At 37.9% G+C, this 23,093-nt stretch overlaps 2 protein-coding genes across 2 annotated transcripts; both read right to left on the bottom strand.

Annotated features, from left to right (window-relative positions):
* Positions 1-5,276: 5,276 nt before the first annotated feature.
* Positions 5,277-6,500, bottom strand: LOC131332460 (glycine-rich cell wall structural protein). The gene has a single exon (XM_058366705.1). It carries the CDS (start codon positions 6,498-6,500, stop codon positions 5,277-5,279), a length of 1,224 nt encoding a protein of 407 aa, XP_058222688.1.
* Positions 6,501-10,411: 3,911 nt separating this feature from the next.
* On the bottom strand, positions 10,412-15,218 carry LOC131304609 (pentatricopeptide repeat-containing protein GUN1, chloroplastic-like). The gene is made up of 4 exons (XM_058331920.1): positions 13,114-15,218; positions 11,824-12,040; positions 10,857-11,041; positions 10,412-10,761 (listed from the first exon to the last, which is right to left on the bottom strand). The coding sequence occupies exons 1-4, from the start codon at positions 15,117-15,119 to the stop codon at positions 10,506-10,508; spliced, it is 2,664 nt and encodes an 887-aa protein (XP_058187903.1). The 5' UTR covers positions 15,120-15,218; the 3' UTR covers positions 10,412-10,505.
* Between the last annotated feature and the right edge of the window lie 7,875 nt (positions 15,219-23,093).

Genomic DNA, 23,093 nt, shown 5'->3' with positions numbered 1-23,093 from the left:
ATATCAAAATCCCACCTGCAGGCAATCTCTAAAAAGAAAAACTTCTCAATTTATCCATTACCTAGCACCGTCTAAGTGAATTCTATTTCGCATACCACCCCATGTCTCTAGGGTCTAATCTAACATTCAAATCAAGTAGTGGTGCAACATACAATTAATCAAATAATAAACAAAACAATTAGTAAGCAATGCAATCACGTAATTTTTTATGAATGGGCCATTTTCCTTAATCTCGTATGGCCAAGATGATAATAAGTAAGAACTTTTTAAAAGAATTTTAAAAAAAATATTTTTCTAGGCTCTCATTAATTATTTCTAAGTAATTAGATTCATTAAAAACTAATTAAATACATTAATTAGGTAAAAATATTAGAATAATTAACATGACCTTAATAAGAGTCATAAAGGTTCTATGCAACCAGTTGAGTGTCAAAAGTTGGGTTCGAAGGGTCGCGGGATTATTTTAAATAAAGATATTAACAAAAGTTGTTGAAAGTAAAATAAATGGATAATAAATAAAATAGGTCGAGGTTAATAACGTTTCATCTTCGGAAGGTAAGGAGTCTAAATAAAATTACTCGGGCATTAATAATAAGGTTTATAAGGTCGTAAGGTAATTTTAATTGGAAACACTGTAAAAATAATAATAAATAGTAAATTAAGTAAAGAAAAAAATGAAATTAACAAGATATCAACTTTGAGATGCGAGGAGTCTAGGAAAAATAGTTTGGGTGGCAAAATGTTCTTCGGAGGGTCGCAAAGCTGTTTCGAAACATTTAAAAATTTCTAAATAGGAGTATTATTAACTTAAAAACTTTTATTAACCAACTCAATCTACTAGATAAATTAAACTGATATAACAAATATATTTTATACTAATATGATATTACACTGTAAGAAAATAATATCCGATCAGTATTTTTTTATACTATTAATATCAGATGGATAGTAAAATAAATATCATAAGGGTCATATTATACATAAATAATTACAAATAAAATGTCGGGCTCAAAAATAATATCAAATTGGTGAATATTGCAGAAAACGTGCAGTGAGCTATATTTTTCGTTCGAGCTCATTTCATGCCCTAATAAATAGTCAAAACAATTCAATTATACTTAAGGAAAGTAGAGAAGTAGTTTGATAGGATTATAGTAACTCGAGTTGGTAGAATCGGATCAAAAATCGAAACTTTGAATTTAAAGAAGATGACTTCGGGTTTTGTCGATGGGGGACCTTGGGGCCGAATTGGATGATGTTTAGGGATGCTTGGAGTGGCAGGAAGTGATTGGAACAGGGGAATTGGGTTTCGGTTGAACGTAGCTATGAAACCCACTTTTCTCACTCTAACTTTCTCTCTCTAAAACTCCTTTGATTGGAGCTTGATTTTCTTTTGTTTTTCTTTTCTTTTTTGGTCGGTGGAGTGTGGGAAATATCGTGGTATGCTCGTGGATCAATGGAGTGGGGTATTTATAGGTGAATTTTGGTGGAGTAGGATAGGATTGATTTTAATGAAAATTCTATTTCTTGGGTTTTAAGATGGACGAGAAAAGGACGAATATATGATCAGGGAAAAAATAGAGACTGAGTAGGAGAAGGAGAGATGGAAGGAGTGTGCATGCATGCAAATTGAATAAAAATAAGATAAATAAGATAAGATCATTATATTTGTATATATCTATTAAGGAAAAGAATTTTATTATTACAAATAATACTTTTTAAATGATATTATTAATGATAAAAATTACGGGTTGTTACAGCCGTCATTTTCCCAAAACTGGATAGGGGTCGATCAGGCTTCAATTACATCAACCCAAGACTATATTCTGTAAGCACGTTTTAAATTTAACCTCCGAAGCAAAATTTCTAATTACTGTGGAAGCAACCTCAAGTAAGCTCCACAAAAAGCTTTCCCAACATAGCTAGAATGAAAATTTTCACGATTCCATATCAATCTCGCACTACTAGTGTCGTCTAAAATCAACAATAGTGGAGTATTAATTTAAGAATACATCCATGAACTCCCCTACGCCATGAACGCATATTGCTGGCCTCGTATATAACCAGCAGTATTATAATCGATATTCCATGAGAAATAAATACAACTCCATAATTAAGATAAAATTAAAGGCCCAAAATAAATATACAATAAGAAAAGAATACTACTCTGCTAGTATCAATCTTTACAAATGAATCCAATAATAAATGGTCAATATTCATCGGAAGATGACAGTACATTTACCATAACTTGCATGGCTTTCACTCGAATTTGTAAAGACACAATGTAATCAGCTGCCTCTTTGAAAAGACCATCAAGGCCTCCTCCTGTAGACCCGCTGCCGCTGGTGGGAACAAGTTTCCTCAAACTTCTGATCCTTTTCTGGGCTAGTTTGATGCTAGTACAACTTCTTTGTAAACGGGTCTTCCGCAGGCGCCTATTATTCATGATCAAAATCCTTCTTGATCTCCTGCAGATATGTCGTCCTTTCTTGATCACTCTACTGACCCTTATTTGTTTCCTTCCTTGGGTTTCCTCCAAATTAGTCAGAGGCCCGCTTGGGTTGTACCTAATTCCCCCATTTCCCAGAAAATCAAGCGAGGGTTGTGTAGAAACTCTCTCTCTCTCTCTCTCGGAGTTGGCAAGCAAATATAGCAAAGGAACTCATTTGGTAGCTCTAAGTGGCACAACGATGTGGTTTTTATAAGTTAAGAAAAGAGAATAACGTGAGCGGAACCATGACACAATTTCGAGCAAAAAGGCTTGCCAAGGGGATTGGAATTAATAAATAGGGATTATCCTATTACCATTAGTACTGAAGGAGAGAGAGACAAGCGCATGGTGATCGAGGGTTTGTTAGATTGATGCTGTGGGGCATGTTCTCTAACTTGAATGATGCCTCATGATTCCTTTTTTCTTTTCTCTTTTTTCTCTTTTTTTATTTGTAACGACCACGTGATACTCATTCATCCACGTATAGCTAAACCACCAACAGTAATACTATACCCTCTATCTCTCTTCATCAAAACAAATTAAACACCCTGGATTATTCCAATTCCAACACTTCAATTTCCAAATTCAATGCATATATATACACACACACACTCCCATAATTATTTATAAAATCAACTGAACTGGGGCCCCTCATTTCCAGCTCAAAATCAACATGGGGATGAGATGCGCACACATGCATGTGAAGTATACAGACTACTAGCAGAGTAGCACAGCCCCATGTTCTCAGCCAGCTAACGAAGCCTTTGCATACAATTAATCAATTAACAACTACTCTTCAATCGAATTCGGATCCTTGTGTTGGGGTACTACAAGGGAAGATGGTTTTCCCTGACATATTCATGAATAAGATTTCCCTAATAAAGATTATTACTATCTTTTTTATATCTCAAAATATGTTTGGATCAATTTACGCATACTCGACTAATCTCACCGTCTAATTGCAGAGGACTCAATAAAACTTCGTATGGACTAACCTTGCGAAGTTCTGACGTTAGGTTGAAGATGAACCAAATTCCTAAATCTCAAGTTTTTACCAACAGGTCAACCCCTTAATTACAAAGATTATAGTGTTTCATGAGATCATCTTCAAAACACTTTTATCTGGATGGCTATTAATAATATTCTTCCATCAAATATGCATGCATGCATCTATCGATCCTTTTCGATCCATTGAACTGATCATGAGGGCGATTGTTGTGCTTAATTTTGAAATAAACCAAACAGAACACTAACAGAGTAATAGTCCAAAACCAAAAGGATCGATGACCGAAGAACATGCTTCCCACTTGCGTGCATTAATTATAAAAAAGCTACTATTCCAACAAGAAGTAAGAGCAATATTCTATCTATCTGGGCTAGTCATTATTATTATTAAAGGGCTGGTCCAATGCTTTCCAACCATCTAAGTCTAACCACTGAAATTTGTTTACTAGGCCGATCCAAAAAAAATTTGTATACTCCTGTAGTAGTATTTTCTAGCAGTAGTACGTAGGTCGAGTTGGGTCCCTATGAGCCATCCTTGGTGCTACGTGAATTCAAGTTAGATGAGGCAGAGGAGGAGGCAGAGAAAAATGTCTGCGTTGCCGTGCGTACCCTATATCCCCTGATCCCATGCATATATTCTTCTTGTCTATGTGGTTGGTGTGGTTTCATTAATTTTCATCATATTGTTTGGTGGGTATTTCTTTCTGAGCTAGGCTGACTCACACTCTTAATTCCAAAAATACACACTCTTAATGTCAAATGCATTATGCATGTTGCAAATTGGAGGACAAATGTGTCAATTACCATTCCATTAATCAAACATCATCATCATATGTAACCAATCACTACTCCACCAGTTTCTCTATTACTCATTGCTTCTAGTACTTTCCCATTTGGTTGCTCGTTAATTACTTGTAGATCGTAGTCAATCTTTAATTTCATCTTTCACTTTTAGTAAGTACAATTAACAATACAATAGAATTTGCTGGACACTTTCTTTAGAGGGCACTCCTGAATTAATTAGTTCCAATAATAGTACTACTGTTGAAAACTTGCAGTACCAAATGAATTTACTTCTATTTTTCTAGGTTTTAAAACTCTTATTTACTACTCCGTAGCTCGTAAGTAAATTTAATTCAGTTCTTCTCACAATAACATTGGTTTGTTGTATATATTTGAGAGACACTTTACTTTATCCTTACTTGTTGATCTTTTACTAAAATATAAACATGTTATCATGAACAGTTACTATTGACTTAATCATGACTTAATTCATAGAAAATGTTTGTTACGTTCATTTTGTTTTCTTGTTCACCTTTTAGGAATTACCAAGCAGGGTCGGTCCAAAATGGCATCAACTGAATGATGTTGATTTGTCGAGTTCTTAATTAATACTTAACATTGATCAGGACTCGACACATAGCTAGTATTTCCATGGCTAATAGCTACGAAGTTCATATCCAAAAACCCACAAATTAGTTGCGCATACTTAGGGTAGAAAATAATGCGATAATGGCGCAGTAGATGTGAAATCTAGATAATGAAGAAAGAAAGTCATGTATCAAATAGAAGCAGACAAAGCGCGAGCGTTAATCACAATCACTAGGGAGAAACCTGGATGGAATATATTCTGTTATTTCAATTTTGATACATAGGTGTAATTACATTGTCATTGACCTCATTGTACGTAGTCGATACCTTTTTCTTACAACATGCGAATATATAGTAATGAGAAAGGGATACACACCCATTTCTCATATATAGTTTTGACTACTGAAAATTAAAACCCATCTTCACCATAACTACCACCGAATCCTCCTCTGCCACCTTCATTCCCGCCTCCATATCCACCGCCAAACCCACTTCCTCCCCAAATGCCACCAGCACATGCACCATCTTTAGTACCTGTACCTTTGCTACCTTCACACACTCCCACACCTGCACCCCCCTTGCCACCTTTGCCTGCACTTCTCCCACCCTTAACACCACTACCAACACCTACGCCTCCCCCTACACCACCACCTACACCGCTTCCAACACCAACACCACCACCACCACCACTTACACCGCTCCCAATGCCCGTACCTCTGCCTACCCCGGTCCCAATGCCCGTACCTCCACCTACCCCGGTCCCAATGCCAATACCTCCACCTACCCCGGTCCCAATGCCAATACCACCTGCTACACCACTTCCTACTCCAGTACCTCCGCCTACACCACTCCCAATACCAGTGCCTCCCCCTACACCAGTGCCAACACCGGTACCACCACTTACACCACTCCCAATACCAGCACCTCCCCCTACACCAGTTCCTATACCACCACCTGCACCACTCCCAACACCTCTATCGCCACCCACACCACTTCCAACACCTCTACCGCCACCTACACCGCTCCCAACACCAGCACCACCTGCCACACCGCTCCCAACACCAGTACCTCCGCTTGCACCTGCACCACCACCTACACCGCTCCCTACACCACTACCACCTCTTATACCTGTCCCAACACCTCTACCACCACCTACACCGCTCCCGACACCAGTACCTCCACCTACACCGCTCTCAACACCACCACTAACACCGCTCCCGACACCGGTGCCTCCAACTACACCAGCCCCAACACCACTACCACCACCTACACCGCTCCCTACGCCACTACCACCTCCTGTACCTGTCCCAACACCTCTACCACCACCTACACCGCTCCTGACACCAGTACCTCCACCTATACCGCTGTCAATGCCAACGCTTTTGCCTATGCCACTACCTACACCAGTACTTCCACCTCCGCCTCTACCAATACCACTTCCGCCACCTACATCATTCCCGAAACCTACACTGCTCCAAACACCATTATCTTTCCAACTACTAACCCCGCCATCTTCACCATATCTTCCATCATTTTGGCCAGCCCTTCCTTCAAGTCTTCGTCCTTCTATTGTTCCCATTACTAACAAAGAGACCGCAACAAACACTCTAGCATTCTTGAAAAACTTCCCCATCTTTTGCTTTTAACGAAAAGAGAGGAACTTAAGAGTAGCAAAATGTTGTTTGTTCCACCGGATGGACTAGTGAAATTTGTTAGTATTTATAGACATGAATGAGAGATGGAGTTATCAATGCATGCAGTTGAAAAACTTGAAATACAACAATGCATCCAAAATGTCAAACCACCCTTGACTTGGAGATGCCCCACGACGGTGCACTTGTACTGCATGCCCAACTCTCAACCAAAATAAAATGCCACCTGCCGCCACCATCATTTTCATGGCCTAGCTAGCTAGATCAATTTGATGATCAGAAACCGTTGACAATCTGCACCACCCAAGATTGTATAAATCTTTTAACCACGTGATAGTGGTAAAAACCGCTCAACTCAAGAATATTTAGGACTAAATGCTCTCTCTCTCTCTCTCTCTCTCTCTCTCTCTCTCTCTCTCTCTCTCTCTCTCTCGTAATCCCCATAGGAATTAGGATGTATTACTGTAATCTTCTGTTTGACATTTTATACAATTCAGTGAATTCACATCTCGATCTGTCTTTCACACTTTGCCTTTTCTTTTCTTTTAATACCTTTTCTTTGCGAGATTTCTGAGCAATAAACACTTTTCTTTTTCTTTCTCAACCCGCTTTATATCACTTTCCTCTCCCAATAAACTTTTGCATTCAATGCTCTCAATCCATCAAATTGCCATAATAGACACTATTAAATCTTAAAATCTTTCGAGTAATTATTCAGCGCTAGGAGTATCACCTGACGTTCGTACGTGATACTCTCAACTATTCACCTAGTACAAAACTTTGGAATGAGTGACCCATGCACAATGTACGATTATTGTTATCTTGTTATGCCAAATTTTACACCCACATTGTGTGGTGACAATCTTTTATTTATGGGAAGTACCACATTGCAATGCCACATGATACTCCGAGAGTAATCAATGATTGGCCAAATCTTTCACTAATCTCACGAATATCTTGTTCTTATGATGTACATGATGTAACTTAATTTCTCCAAACAAAGCAAACATACACAGGAAGAAAAAAAAAATGCTGCCACAGTACCATTAACTGCATCATGACGTTCTTAAATACCCTCATTTTCTTTTTACTAAAAGGTTGGCATACACTGTGTGTGCACACCTTTAAAATTGTTGTGCATAGTGCGGTAATAAGGGGGTTTCAATCAATTACTCTTTTACCCAAGTAACCTGCTCATATCAAGTTATAAGTGATGCATTAACTGATTTGGGAGATTGACATTATCGGAATAGTAAAAGTATACACAATCTCAAAAAAAAAGGACACCAAAATATGTTCTCCCTTTCTATATTAGAGTAGATAGATATCCACTCAATGAATTCATATTGTTCCCTTTACACTGCTATAATTCCCAATCTACCTGTGTCGAAGGAGTTTGTGGAGGAGCCCGTTGGGGAGTGCTCGCGATAGCTGCGCAATAATTGGGACAACATCAAGTTGGTCCGGGGAATTGGGGGTGGAAGCAAGCGGCGGAGATTGCTAGTTAAAGATGGTGGCTGTGTAATTTCATTAGTTGTGGTATGAAATTATGTTTATGTTTTCCTCAAAAAGATGGTGGTCATGGAATGTATTTATCTGCAGGCTCTTATAAGAAGCACCGCGCTCGTAGGGATGTGGCCAGATGTTTCTCCCAATTATTGCATAGCACTACTCCAAGGTGTAGTGCGACAAATGCACTGCGCACCCCATTCCACTTGTATGGTTGAAAACTCTCGTTTTTGACACACGTACGCCGTGCAAGGCGCTGATGCGTTTGTAAGCATTGGTTGATTGAATGCGGGCGTGCCAAGACTTGTAGCGCCTAACTTTGGATGAAGATTGCCGTGAATCTTGACTTCTAACTTGTAAAGCGATTGCGTGTGATCCAAAGGGTAAAGATCACAAGTTGATTTGTGATTTGCCATACGGTTGTGGACTTAGAATTTCCTAGTCGTATAGGAAAGAGAACGTAAAACGTAGATTTTACTATATCAGAATAATAAAATTGTTGGTACGAGTAAAATAAAATCCAAATTACTTAAAGTAAGTTGAATGAGGTTGAGTACTCAGTACTCGTATATGTCTACTTTGCTGAAAGTAAGAAAGTTTTTGAAGTGTTGGACTTAATTGGTGCTGGACCCATTTTTCCTCTTCAAAACTAGTATTTATAGAATTATAGGCAAATACTAAGCTGGTTCAAGCCTGAATCAGTCCCTTCAGCCTTCACCACAGGCCGCCAAGTGTCCCATTACTCTCGCATGCAACATCATGGGTAGTTATTGGCAGTTGAGCTCCATCATGGGCAGAGTAAATAACTGCCCCACTTCCCTTTTTTCGGGTAGATGCCCTTTGAACTACATGGAGGGAAATAACCGCCTCCTTATATTGTGGGATGCCACTTCTTGCATGAATGAATAATTGGGCCCAAGAATATTACAAAACCCACGGCCCAACAAACCTTGTAATCCAGCAAACTCATAAACTTGGCCCAATTTAATTAAATAGTCTTTCATTGCTAGCCCAATCCATGGTGCCAAAAAAGGGTATAAACAATGGTATCAATGGTCGTCATTAGTTGAATTCGTTCTCCACTACGCACTTTCACGCCATTTACACTTTTTACTTAGTATGTGCAATAATTTATACACCATTAAGGTAGATAGATAATTACTTTATTACTTCAATTGTGTTCTTATGTTACTAGAGGTTGTGCCATGCAATTTGCGTTTTCTTCCCTATTGTGTTTAGTTTAAGAATTTAAAGCATTCGATAGGACTATATATTGAAAAAGACCACATATCATGCGTTTGGCCAGAATCTCCAAGGCAGTGGTATGAACCCCTCATTACTCAACTTTAGTATGATGAAATTACTGATCATGCGAGATTATGGCCTGGTTTTGCCAAAAAAAAATAACAATCCCCATTATTGGCTTCTTCAGCCAATAAGCCAAATTAAAAAGATTATTGATCTTCAATAATCCAAAAATACAGGATTTTTTTAGCCAAACCCTGGCCATACAGCCTTTCCCTATAACTAGTCAAGTTAAAACATACGAAAACCAAAATTATTTCCATTAATAGAACCTATTAACCAAACAATGGTATCGAGTAGGGAACTAATAGAACCAATTAACCAAACAATGGTATCGAGTAGGGAACTATACAAAACACCATAATATACATGATATTTTCAAGACCAACGCTTCAGATATTTGAACAATGTAAGAAATGCAAAAAAGATGAGAGGATAAAAGAACTGAAGCAGTTAAAAGAGTTTAGAGAAAACAAACTGAAAAACAGTTGCAAAGTTGGCTTGAAAAAGAAGATACTAGTAAAAGAACTTCAGTTTGGGGTCCGCACATGTTCAAAATCATAGCCTTTAGTTGATGGAAAATGATACACTGAAGAGCAAGTAAAACTTGTACTCTATCAGAGTAGAAGTACTGTAGTAGTTTATGGATTGGCGGTGGTGGTGATTGTTGTGGCTTAAGCAGTGCACTTTGTAAGCTTTCTTTTGGGGTCTAAGACTGACATTGTGCCAAATTGTTGCCAAAACCGTCAGTAGTTTTTTGAGATGATCTATTTTGATGTTTCTTTTGTTGCTTTTACATCTCAAAGGTAAGCTTTTATGGTAAGTTATACGACCTTAAGAATCCAGATGATTTGACCCCTCTCATGTCCTCTGCACCCTTATATGGGACCTATCTATGCTAACTAAAGTCATCCAATAAACCAATTAAAAGTCCATGGAAAAAGAGAATGATACACAAACGGTATAGGTGATTTGGACTCATTCCTTTGTGTGTACACGTGTGTGTGTGTGCGCGCGCGCGTGCGTGTGTGTGTGTGTGTGTGTGTGTGTGAGAGAGAGAGAGAGAGAGAGAGAGAGATTGATTCGGACACTTAATTTACATGGACTGAAAATGTCGGGAGCAAAGCCAGAGAGAGAGAGAGAGTAGTGCCGAATAGAAATACATACAAGTACTACAAGGGGATTGTATGGAGTTGAGGAAGATAAGCAGTCTGTGTGGGAGTTCTGTCATCATGAAGAATGAGGACACTGAGAGTGCCTGATTCTCTCAACCAAGAAGCCACCATAGCACCTGTTGATATAAACCTCCCAATATTGCACTCCGTCACCCTAAATGGTGCCCCCAATCCACCAAGGAGTCCCTCAATTGCCCGCTTTAGTGTCCCATCACCCACCACTTTGCTGTGTTTCCCCCACCCTGTCAAAATGCTACACCATTCACAAAAAAAACTTTCAATATCCTTTCTCAGTAATAACATGAAGAAAGCACGCTCATTATTTGATAGTTTTCATTGTAATGATACCTCAGTAGTTTTGGCAACTCATGTCCTTCGAAAACGATAGACCGTATATTGAGCAACCAAGCATGAACCATAGCACGTGCAGCACCGGAAGACATGAGATGAAGATCTAAGCAAAAATCAGACCACGTGTTCTCCCATACATGGCGTCGTTTCCCTTCAAGCACGACCAGTTGAGCCCCACGTCTCTGTAGGCAAAAACAAATACCGAGCATGATCATGAATAACCACCGCTGAAGGTTTTGAAATCCGTTAACATGGGACTCTTCAGGAGCTTATTAGTTGACAGGGGTGAGAAAATTGGGAGCAAAAAACACAGTCAGGGCCAGAGGGCAGATGTTGATAGTTGATAGACAAAGAGTCCATTGACTACCGTTCTCAGACAATTGAAATAAGCAAAACTAAATACTGTTCAAAGGGATGTAGAAACAGCCTAGAAATAAGAAATGGAGATTCAAGAATTCCTGCCATAAACAACCAGAGGAAAAGCATAATCGCTAAAATAGGCAAGGCTTCCAAAAATCAAACAGAATGACAGTTGATATCAATCATCTCCTCAATCTACAGAACTGAGTTGGGAAAAAGTAACAACCCTGTGAGCACCTCTGTGATATTTGTAAAACAAACTAGTATTCAATCTATTACCAACTTCACACACTTTTAGCTTTGTACAGACAACTAGCTAACCAGGGAAGTATTTAGATAATTAGTTAGAAGGGACACAGAAACAATGAGCCATTATATGCTCAAAGCAATAGCCAAAATGATGCATGAGCAACACAACCAAAATGCCAATCATTCTTCTTCTCACCAGACCCACAGAGAGAGAGAGAGAGAGAGATCATAAGTAACATACCAGTCTACCAGATAAACAATTACAGTTGTAGTGTCCCAGTTACACACGGGGAAAGAAAGTATGACCAAACTAGAACCGATGTAACTTCAATTAACATCAATTACTAATGCATACCTGCCCAAAGTGCCACAGCACGTCAGTCAAAGCATTATAGAAGGCAGATGCCGTTGCAGAGTCCATCCGTCTCACCTCATCAAAAAGGGATGCAGCTTTCAACCACACGTTCTCGCAGTGGCCCATGAGAAGTCCATGGGCGACTCCATAGACTTGATTATCGAACAAACGAAGTTCCTCCAATAACAATGAAGCTTCGTCAAATGAACTACAACGGCTGCACCAAGAAGCCAAAGTTGCATAACTAAGACAAACCATAATTTTCAGAATAACGGTTAACAAGTTATATGGTGACAAGAAGTTGGAAAACATCAAAAAGGCAACCAGCAAACATAAATTATTTTCAGGCTAGTGAGCTGGTGTGATAACCACCAGATGAAATAAACAATTCTTGCTGCGAGTTTTTACTAAGTTTGGGAGTTTCAAGACTTTTTAATACATGAACAATGGGTAGACAATTTAGTCGGCTTAGCAACTAAATTGCCAAATGAGTTTGTATTAAGCAATTGCCACAATAATTTAGTCAGCTTAGCGAATTCTAATTAAATTTTTGAAGCCCCAAATGAGTTTGTATTAAGCAATTGCCACACTAACTCTATAGTCTATACCTTTTGCACTAGTCTATAGTTGGTAGAGTCATATGGCATTCACGATTCATATTCAGCAATCCTTAAATTGATTTCGAAAGGTTTTTTTGTGTCCAACTAGGGCTTTTGGCCAGGGAAATTATGTAAGAAGCTCAAGCCAACTAACGGTTACATATACAAATGCACCAATCCAACTACGGATAAAATAGCAGAAGCAAGTTATCCAGCCACATTCTTTTCTTTTGATACTAGCGTTGTCCCGTTTGATGCACGGGACCGAAAAGTCACATTGGTATCTTTTTCAGCCCCGTGTACCCGAATGGACACGACGCTAATTGATGAAAAATATAGTTTAATTTTGTTCCGGGCCCGTGTTCAATGCATGCCAAGACGTGTGGTGGAAAATGAATTTGGGGCACCACGTGACGGTGCCGGTGCCCCAGGGGCATAGAATAATTTTTACTCCATATTCACACCCCTTCCCTCCCTCCCCCACATTACTCTCTCTCTCTCTCTCTTTTCAAACAAAAAATGAAAAATCTAGAAAATTAGGATTGGGGGTTTGGATGCTATTGAAGGCAAAACACATTCGATTATAGTATGTATTGATTGATTGATTCCCACAGAACAAGGACTGCAATTTAAATTTAAAAACAAATGAAAGAAATGCCAAAGATGGTAGTGATCAGACAGAAAGATATACCTGCAAGCAGTTAAAATTGCTGAAAATGTGACCACATTTGGTTTTATTTTCAGTTCGTGCATCTTTTGGAAAACTCCCAAGACGCACAAAATCTCCTGTCGGAACCTTTTGTCTTTCTTCGAATGACATGAATTTCCAGCCGCTAGTTCCTCAAAAATCCTAATGATCCTGTCACCATCCGTATGTTCAATTGTGGAACGGACGGCATCCCAAAGAACCACCGACTGTGGAGATTCAACCAGTGACCCTGATTTTCCACTTCCACCAGCACCATCGGTTGAACATTCTCCAGTTGCACCAAAGGCGTTAATAATAGAATTATAAGTGACAACATTGGGTCGAATCCCTTTCTCTGTCATCTCCTCAAGCAACAATACAGATGACTCCACAAGTCCCTTCCTACACAGGGCATCGACAAGTTTGCTATAAAAGACAACATCAGCCTTCAACCCTCCCATCTTGAACTCTTTATAAACCTCCATTGCCTCTCTATACAAACCACCTTTAGAGTAGACACTGATCAAAGTAGAGTAAGTCAACAGGTTAGGCACAAAACGCTCTGCTTTCATCTCTTGGAATAGTTCCTTCACTTTTTCGTACTCCCCTTGCTTCCCGTATCCATCAAGAAGAGCATTATAAGTAACAACATCCTTCTTAATCCCCATACTCTGCATCTCATGTCCAATGCTCAAAGCCTCCTCAAACCTACCGAGGCTCGCATAAATAGCAAGCAAAGTGTTATAAGAAACCCTATCCAATTTCACACCTGCAAATTTCATCTCATTAAACAAACTCAGTGCGTTGTCCAATCTCCCTGCCTTGGCGCATCCCCGGATCAAAATGCTATAAGTTACCTCATTAGGCAGTAAATTCTTGGCGGGCATATCCGCCATTATCTCAAAAGCCACATCCAAATGCCCACCATTGCAAGCAGCATCCAGAAGCGTATTGTAAGTGTAAATATCCTGATCAATTCCTCTATGAACCATCTCATTAAACAAGTTGAGCGCAGTATCCCACAACCCGGCACCACCACAAACAGCAAGAAGCGAATTATACGTAATTCGATCAGGCTGGAACCCTTTTTTCAGCATCTCATCGAAAATTGCCGATGCAAGATTAAAATCTGCACCCCCTTTTCCACAAGCATCAATTAAAGCATTGTAGGTTACCAAATTGGGCTTCAAGCCAGAAGCTTTCATGGTCTCAAAGACCTTGATAGCGTCATCACAGCACCCACTCTTGGCATAAGCACTTATTAAAGCGGAATAAGCGAAAACAGTACTCCCGTATCCGTCTTTAATCGCCGTATCAAACACTTTCCTAGCCAAGTCGACCTTTCCCAACCTTCCAAGAACACTAATCATGGCACTCGCAAGCTTACCCTGCTCATTACGCCTTCTCTCGCGGCGAATGGCGAATTGGAAACATCTCATGGCCGTGGAGCATTCCCCCCGATTACCGAGCTCACGAAGCAAGAATGTGTAGTCGTCGGTCCCACAAAGCTTGGGTTCGAAATCGACCAGGACTCTTTCTACATGTTTATCATCACCATCATCGCTGATGCTGCTGCTGCTGAATCGCATGGCAAGCTGGTGCAGGGCTTCTTCGGCGATGGAGGTGTGTCGGCTAGCGAGGGCGGCGGACTTGGGACGGCCGAAGTGCATTTTGGAGATGAATCGAGTGGATCTTCGGCCGGAGAAATGGGAAGAAAGTTCTGATTGAGTTTGAGAGGGAAGGGGCGGATAAGAGCAGGAAGTAGTGAAACTAGGCTTGGAGATGGGGCGTGGGGGCAGCGTCGTTGGTTTGGCGGCATTTGGAGGTCTAGATGGTCCTCTGGAAAGGGAGAGATTGTGGGAGGAGGAGGAGGGGGACCAGGGTTGGTGATGGGTTTGGCGGTGGTTTTGGAGGGGGTGATGGTGGTGGGTTTGGTAGTTGTTGCGGTTTTGGGGGTAGGGCTTTGTGGAGGAATGGGAATAGTGGGGTGGCGGAATAGACGAGGCCATCAAATTCTAGGCTGAGGTTTTAGGGAGAGAGAGAGAGAGAGGGCAAAGGTTTTAGAGAGAAACAAGAGAGGAGAGAGAGAGAGAGAGAGAGAGATTGTGAGGGGAGTGGGAGTGGGGCATGGCCGCATGGGGACAAGTGTATCTCTGTCCCTATCTGTGGTACGTGTGTGTGAGAGAGAGATACTTTCATGAGTTGGCTTTTTTCTTTCTTTCTTTCTCAGGAGAGAGAGAGAGAGAGGTCATTTGAATTGAATTGAAGAAATCTCCGCCTCTACCCAACCCCAATCGTTGGGTTGTTGCGATTTTTGGCAAAACCACTTTACACTAGTGGAGGATTAATATACTCCTAGTCTCCTACCATATAAAGGCATAATAATAATAGTATAAAGTTGCTCAAGTTTGGTGGACTGATCCGTATCTAATAGTACTAAAACTAGCGGAATTAAGGGGATCTAACAAAAACTGGAGACATCTAGTCTAATCTTAACCGTAGGTTGCCGTTCCATAAGTCTACCATCACCACCTTACCTCTTGTCTTGTCTGTCTCCTTGTTTCAAATGCTCCTTCTAGGCACCAAATTTTCTGACCCCATAGTCCCATGAATTGATAGTAAGACATTAGTACCCTACCCTACTAGAGAAGACTGGAGAGGTACTGGAAATGACACCCCCCCAACCCTGAGGTTTATATATGCTTCATAATAAAACCCCCTCTGTTACTCGTCAACCATTAGGTCAACCATGTGTACATTATTATGACATTCTCACCAAGGTTAACATAACTAGTGTAACTACCACCACCCATGAGGCTATCTTTCTTTTCTTTATTTTTTTTACAAACAAGATCATCCCAATAATATTAAAATGAAAATAGTATAAATACAATGACAGAAAATACAACAAATAATCCAAAACATCTAAACAAAATAAAGAAAAACAACAAAAAATTAAGATCACGTCAAAATTGACGATCGCGCTAATGGAGACCACCGGTCTACTAGTGGCTGTGGCTGGAGGAAGATGGAAGATCCCCACTGGCAGCTAAAGCTCAACCTCCCTTCGTCCCACCGCAGTCGAAATTGATAGGTGCCACCACTGCTGCTGCATAAGAACCCACGGATCCGTCGCCAAGGTTGATCGGATCTAAAGGCTGAAAACTAGATCTGGGTCACCAATGTCCAAAAAAGATGGGTAGTGGAAGAACAACTCTCTTAAGGACGAGAGTCTCGACCATCACTCAACCATAGCGGGGAGAGATGAAAGAGTTTGGATGTTGGGTGACTAAAAGGGGAGGAGGAAGGAAGAGAGCAATAGAGGGAAAAACAGAAGGGGGGAACCCACCATAGATTTTCTCTCTCTAGCGTTCTTCCCATGCCATGGGGTAAGATTTTCTTTTCCCTATCAATGCTCTAACCTTGCACAATTCTTGAAAATGTCGTCCACTTTTGCTCTCAATTATCGCACTATGCTCACACTCTCAATCATTACTCTCGCAGATTTTAATAGTTTGGGATATGGAGTATTTTAAAAACACTTTCATGCTAACGTTCGTGCATGCACACGCAATTTATGTGACTTGGGCTCTAACCACTACTATAATTAGAATCTCATACATCACCTACTAACTAGGGGGGGAAAAACACTTACAGTAAAAAATGCAGCAAAACTAACTCTATTTTTAAACAAAAATGCTACTCATACAATAATCCAAACACAACACCAACACATAATTTTCTCACATACATATAGGCTCCATACACACTACTATATGTGGATTCCACATGTATGTGAGAGATTGTGTAAGTTATTGTGTTTGAATTATTGTGTGAGTAGCATTGTCCGTTTTTAAAATGGGTTATGCAAGTCTTTTTTTAATCCATATTATGCAATTACTAGGAGTATCATTTTGAATAGCAGACACAGAGGAAGAAATATGAAACTAATCAGAACCAAGAAATTGGGCCTAATGTTACGACATCATTAAAATTGGGGCTCGATTTTCAACTGGCTAATAATACTGGCCAAAGTTACTGAGAGATAGGACGCAATTTGTTGTGTGAAGTCGACACAGCTAAAGCAACCGAAGTAGTAGATGGATGGAACAATGATGACGTTCAAAATTCACCTGCCCCAACCCAAGGAATAATTTGAGGTTGGCTATTTTCAATCAATATAATAATAAAACACAAGGATGTTAGGACAAATTATTAGAATGACTGAGATTGATTTGATTCAACGGCTGAGAGGGATTCTTCTAAATTTATTATAATGTCAATCGTTTTTGCCTAAATTACAAAGCTGCCACCAAACCCAAGTATGCGGGGTGGATAGTGTCGTAGGCATGCGTAAGCAATAGTTTTTCTATGATGCCCCACTCCCAAAAAATAAGGTGGTTTTGCTTTTTTTCAACCAAAAAAAAAATTTATTATACTTACCATAAACACTGGCTCTTCTTATTATATTTTATGCTGATACTTATCACAAAATAAGGCATATTTACCACAACTAAAGGCTGTATTTCAACGTTTTTTTTCCCTTTCTCTCTCTAACTTGTTCTTCAGGTAACCAGTTTGGGCGTGAAAATGAACTTTGTTGGCGAAAATATACTACCCTTTTGCAGAAATTTTTTTAGTTACTGAAAATTTATAAATTCACACCACTTTTTGTTCTATTCACCATACTTTTTGTCATTTTCCTAATCATTTGTGTAATAGACTATTAAATATTGGGTAAAAATATAAATATAATTTAATAATATTTAATTTGTAAGACAATTTTTTTATAATAATTTTTTGAAACTAGGTCCTTAAGCCAACACACTTTTTGTTATTTTAAATTCATGTTGTTAATATATTTCATTAAATTATTTTTAATAAAAAATTATTTTACAAATATTTTTGTGAAAATAATTATTCATTTATTATTTTGAATAACTTACAATTAATATTGTTAATATATTCCATTAAATTATTACTTTGTGTATATATGTTTCTTATAACAAATTTTCAAAAATAATAAATATAAACCATATTATTGTAATAATCTCCTAATTATATTTAAATAATTTATTTGAAATAATTTCTTCAATCAATTAATGTGATATTATACTCCCTTCATTCCAAATTAATAGTCTATTTCGGTCTCCAATGCATTTTTTAGATTGTTAATATCTTTCAATCTATAATGAATTTTATGAGCAATATGAATCTCATATGATAGATCTCAATTAGTTTTATTGTACAAAGTTTTTAAAATTTTAAAAAACATTGTAGATTGAAAGATATTAACATTTTAAAAGTTGTATTGGAGACCGAACCAGACTATTAATTTGGAACGGAGGGAGTAACACTTAGTAATTATAATTGACATTAGACAATTCAATTAGTAGTAGAGTGACGATTAATCTCTATAATTGACTATAGTAATCAGAATCATTTGACTAAGAGCTTAATTGATTGATTATATTCTATAAGTGATAATTGACTATAGTAGTCAAAGTCAAAGTCATTGGCTAATTATACTAATGATATAGTGATGAATGAGCATTATTACAATTGATTAAAATAAATGTTAGTTGATAGTGATCAATGTTATTAGTAGATGTAGTAATTAACAGTAGTCTTGATTGAGATCAATATTCAATTTGATTAACTTACCTGACACTACAGTAATCAACATAAACAAATTTGCAAATCCAATAATTAATAGTATTTGTGATTGACTATATTGAATGAGCATCGATACAATTGGGTATGTGAATTGATTGTTATATGATCACTGAGCATCGATACGATTCGTAGTTATGAGTCATGTAACTAGATACTGATCAATCAATAAGGATGAATAAAAATATAATAATATGTGATTGACAATGATCATTGATCATCGATACAATAGACTAAAAGAGTTTAATCAAATGATCGAGCCTTTTGATTCGATCAACATGACATAATTAGCAGATGGGATAGTTAACAATAATGTTGGTAGGAGTGATCAATGAGGACTAATGCAATTAATTAAAGTGAACCGCCTAATTTGTTTAATTGAAATAACACATTCAATTAATCATTTAGTAAGAAGGTAATACTCTTTAATTCAATTAATCATAAAGCAATTTATTGTGGTAGATATCTTATTAACTACATCATTATAGTGCATTAATAAAAATTTGTAAATACTTATCTACCCGTAATTAGTGTCTTACTTATCACACAATAAGGCTACAGATACCACAAATCGTGGATATTCTTACCATGGGGTATTACTAAATGACAAAAATTTACCATGATTTTTGGTAATACTCCCTCCGTTCCAAACTGGATGATAATTTTTGAAATCTGTGCCAATTTCAATTCCTTATATCTTTCAATATGAATCTCAAAAAATATGCAATATGGATCTTGTTTGATAGTTCTCGATTAGTTCTATTATACAAAGTTTTCAAATTAGTGAAAAACATTATAGATTGAAAGATATAAGCAATAAAAAATGGCACAAATTTCAAAAATTGTCATCCAATTTGGGACGGAGGGAGTACTTACCACCTTAAATTGTAGCATTAGTTGTACTAGATTTTTCATACCTATCTTAGTCTTCAATTTTATCTAGACAAATTATGTTATACCAAGTTTTTCAAATCTCTTACACATCTCCTTATTAAATATCATTTATTGTGGTACATTTGTGTTTTTTTTTTTTTTTTTGACAAAAGGAAAGAAGTGTTATTAATCTAAAAGGCATAAAAGCCTAAACATCAGACAGTTGGGAACCCCATGGTGGCAAAATGGAAGTCCACAGACCGGACTTCAAAAGAGCCTTTCAAGCACAACAATATGCAGCCCGATTATAATCATGTTTAATAAAACCAAACTCACAGGAAGAAAAGGATTCTTTTAGAGCTAAACAATCAAAAATAATAGCCGCTTATCAATAGGTGGATCTAGAGAGGTAGAACATTTCCTCACTATCGCATCTGCATCCGATTCAATAACCACTTTAGAGAGATTTAGATCAATCCCCAGCTTCAAACCATCTCGAATAGCTATAGCCTCAGCAATTGTTGACGAAGTAATACCAGAGTGAATACTCAGGAAGATACCAAGGACTGTGCCATCATGACCTCGAGCTATTGCTCCTGTACCAATAGAATTCAAACTCCTAAAGACAGCAGCATCCACATTAATCTTGGTTACATTCATCCCAGGGCGCTGCCACACTAAGATCTCCATTACGAGTGGATCTCGACAAAGGTGATGGAACTTTAGAGTTAGCATCCTGAAACTCATAGAAATCTCTTTGCGCTTTACCACTAACTACTTCCGTAGCCCAACATTTACCATTAAAAATAAAATCATTTCTAACTCGCCAAATCCACCAACAATAAAGAAGAGCCATACCTAATGAGAAAGGAGGCATATGACTTTGATTGATACGTTGTTGAATACAATCCCACCAGTATGTCATGTTTCTGCAATCAAGAAGCTCTTCAGGTCTAAAAACAAAACGGAGGATGAATCCAGACTTTGATTGCAACCTCACACCGAAACAATACATGTGAAAATTGATTCCTCTGCCTTACCACAACGAGAGCATACTGGATCGAGTCTGACTTTGCGAGTAACTAGAGCCACATTTGTTGCCACCGCATTATTAAGACACTTCCACATAAACAGTTTTACCTTCGGATGGATTTGTGGTGCATTTGTTATGTTATATAAATGCGTACCTACCTGTCATTAATCAATTATTAAGATATTATGCTTTAATTATAAAGTAATACAAATTAAGTAAAAACTAAGTGATTAAATTTATTGTGATAGTTACCTTATTAATTACTCTCATTATGGTGCATTAGTTATGTCACATAAATGCAAACCTACCCATCATTAATGACATACTTACCACAAAATAAGGCTATGCATACCACACCACCTGAATATTGTTACCACCATAATATTCGGTTGTTACTTCATGATGTGTACATACCACGGCTTATGGTAGTACTTACCTTTTGAAAAGGATACACTTGCTACATATTCAAACTTTTTGACATTAAGGGCCTATTTGGATGGGGGCTACCCTAGGGGTATTAGTCATACCCCCTTCTAAGACCGTGGGCCCATGGTTAAGCCATGGTTTGGGATTTTGCCTGAGGTATTAGCTAAGCTCCGAATTCTCTTATACCCCCTAATACCCCTTGACGAGGGGATTATTTATGGGGAGATTCTGAGGTGTTATTACATAATACCCCCGGATGATACCCCCTCTCTCTTTCATTTCAACTACAAAACAACTTCATCTCTCCATTTTATCCCTCACCCAAACCAAATACTATTTAATCCCCCCGTCATATCAATATGGGTCCATCCTTCTTACATAATACCCCATACTATCTTATTCCCCCTTCATAACTAATACCCCTAATCCTTATCCTGCATCCAAACGGGCCCTAAATGCTATTGAACACAAAGATATGAGTCTAATAGGTTTGTGTGAACAAGTAGCCATTGACAGAGCTCAATTGAGAAAAAGAATTCATGTAGCTATTCCCAATTGATTGGGACATAAGACTCGATTTGATTTAGTTTAGTTAGGTCATGTTTGAGTCTGTCATATACACATGAAATTAATGATCTTTACAACCATTTTACAATTTGTTATGGTCACGCTTGTGATATTGTATGATACTATATACCACTATTTAGGATAATAATTAAGAGAAAAAACCAAAAGGCGGAAGATACAAAAATTCAGGTCAAAGGGGGCAACTCTTTCCGTTCAAATAAAGCAAAGCACATATTTATTTTATTAAACTTGTGTCTTCCTCTTCAAAAAAATACGTAGAAATTTTTTTGGTTGCAACAGTAACCAAAAAGGAGAAAAGAAATAGGGGAAAAAAAACATTAGCAGGTGCACGTTTTTTTTTTCCCCTTGAAGTGGAGCAGGTGCACCCTTGGAGTCCTTGAAGATTTTTTTTTTTTAAAATTTGATATTCACATTTCTTTTTTTGTTATTTATATTTCTTTTTTGTCTTTTAGCGAATGAATACATATACTTTTAACACTAAAAAATAGAAAAGGAGAGTTAATAACAAAAAAGGATGTGTGAATATCAATTCCCTTTTGTCTTTATCAGTGAATTTAAGCCCTTGAAGAGGTTATGGAAAGTGTGTTGAGAGTTTTTCTTGACTGGCTATAACTGTTTCTTCCATTTTCAATTCAACGGTTGAGATGAAATTTTGATGATCCAAGGGCTATTAGTAACACAGTACAACTTTGGGGAATGATGCCTCAATGCCAGATTGAGAGGCATGGTAGCTGGACGCGGTTATTTTGGGTTTGAGAGGGTTCACATCGCTGGACTTCTACAATGCTCCTTGTGGCACGGGAGTACGATGCTCCCATTAAATATGAATCCTTAAATTAAAAAATAGATAAATTACAATCTTTAGATCAAAACCACTCACAAAAAGTAAGGTGGATTGGTAAAAACGAGATGGTTTTAAGAATTTTTTACCAAAAAAACGTAATATTACTTACTACAAAAACATGTTTTATATACCATTCTTTAAGGCAGCACTTACTATGTTACATGGCTACACTTCCTTAAGAAACACTTACTATACTTTTTTTTTATTACCAGAATTAAACTCAATTTATATATAACAAAAGAAAAACACAGTACAATAAAAGCAGACACTACCGGTTCGAAAGTACAAAGAACAACAAACAAAACAAAATACACCCAAAAAAACTGCCTGAAGCCAACACTTAGTGTACTTGTTAACAACACTTACCACGTTAATGACAACACTTACCATAAAATAAGAAAAAAACGACTTGGGGTATGATGCTCCCAAAACCACTCAGGAGCATAAGTTTTATGAAATGCAACTGTGTAGTTATTGATGAATTAAAAGCTAGTAATGGTTGCCCACATCGCCATCTGTGAAAACTTGACCAACACTTAAAGTTGG

Source organism: Rhododendron vialii, chromosome 1a (assembly GCF_030253575.1).
Source record: "Rhododendron vialii isolate Sample 1 chromosome 1a, ASM3025357v1".
In the NCBI taxonomy this organism is placed as follows: Eukaryota; Viridiplantae; Streptophyta; class Magnoliopsida; order Ericales; family Ericaceae; genus Rhododendron; species Rhododendron vialii.
The sequence above is the reverse complement of the archived record's forward strand: the minus strand, read 5'-3'. Positions and strand labels throughout refer to the sequence as shown.

Excerpts from the sequence above, each read along its gene's own strand:
- LOC131304609 (XM_058331920.1), bottom strand. The coding sequence starts at position 15,119 with ATGGCCTCGTCTATTCCGCCACCCCACTATTCCCATTCCTCCACAAAG. Across the intron at positions 11,042-11,823 it reads TGCTGTGGCACTTTGGGCAG|AGACGTGGGGCTCAACTGGT; the intron begins GTATGCATTAGT and ends TTTTGCCTACAG. Across the intron at positions 10,762-10,856 it reads GAGTTGCCAAAACTACTGAG|CATTTTGACAGGGTGGGGGA; the intron begins GTATCATTACAA and ends TGAATGGTGTAG.
- LOC131332460 (XM_058366705.1), bottom strand. The coding sequence starts at position 6,500 with ATGGGGAAGTTTTTCAAGAATGCTAGAGTGTTTGTTGCGGTCTCTTTG.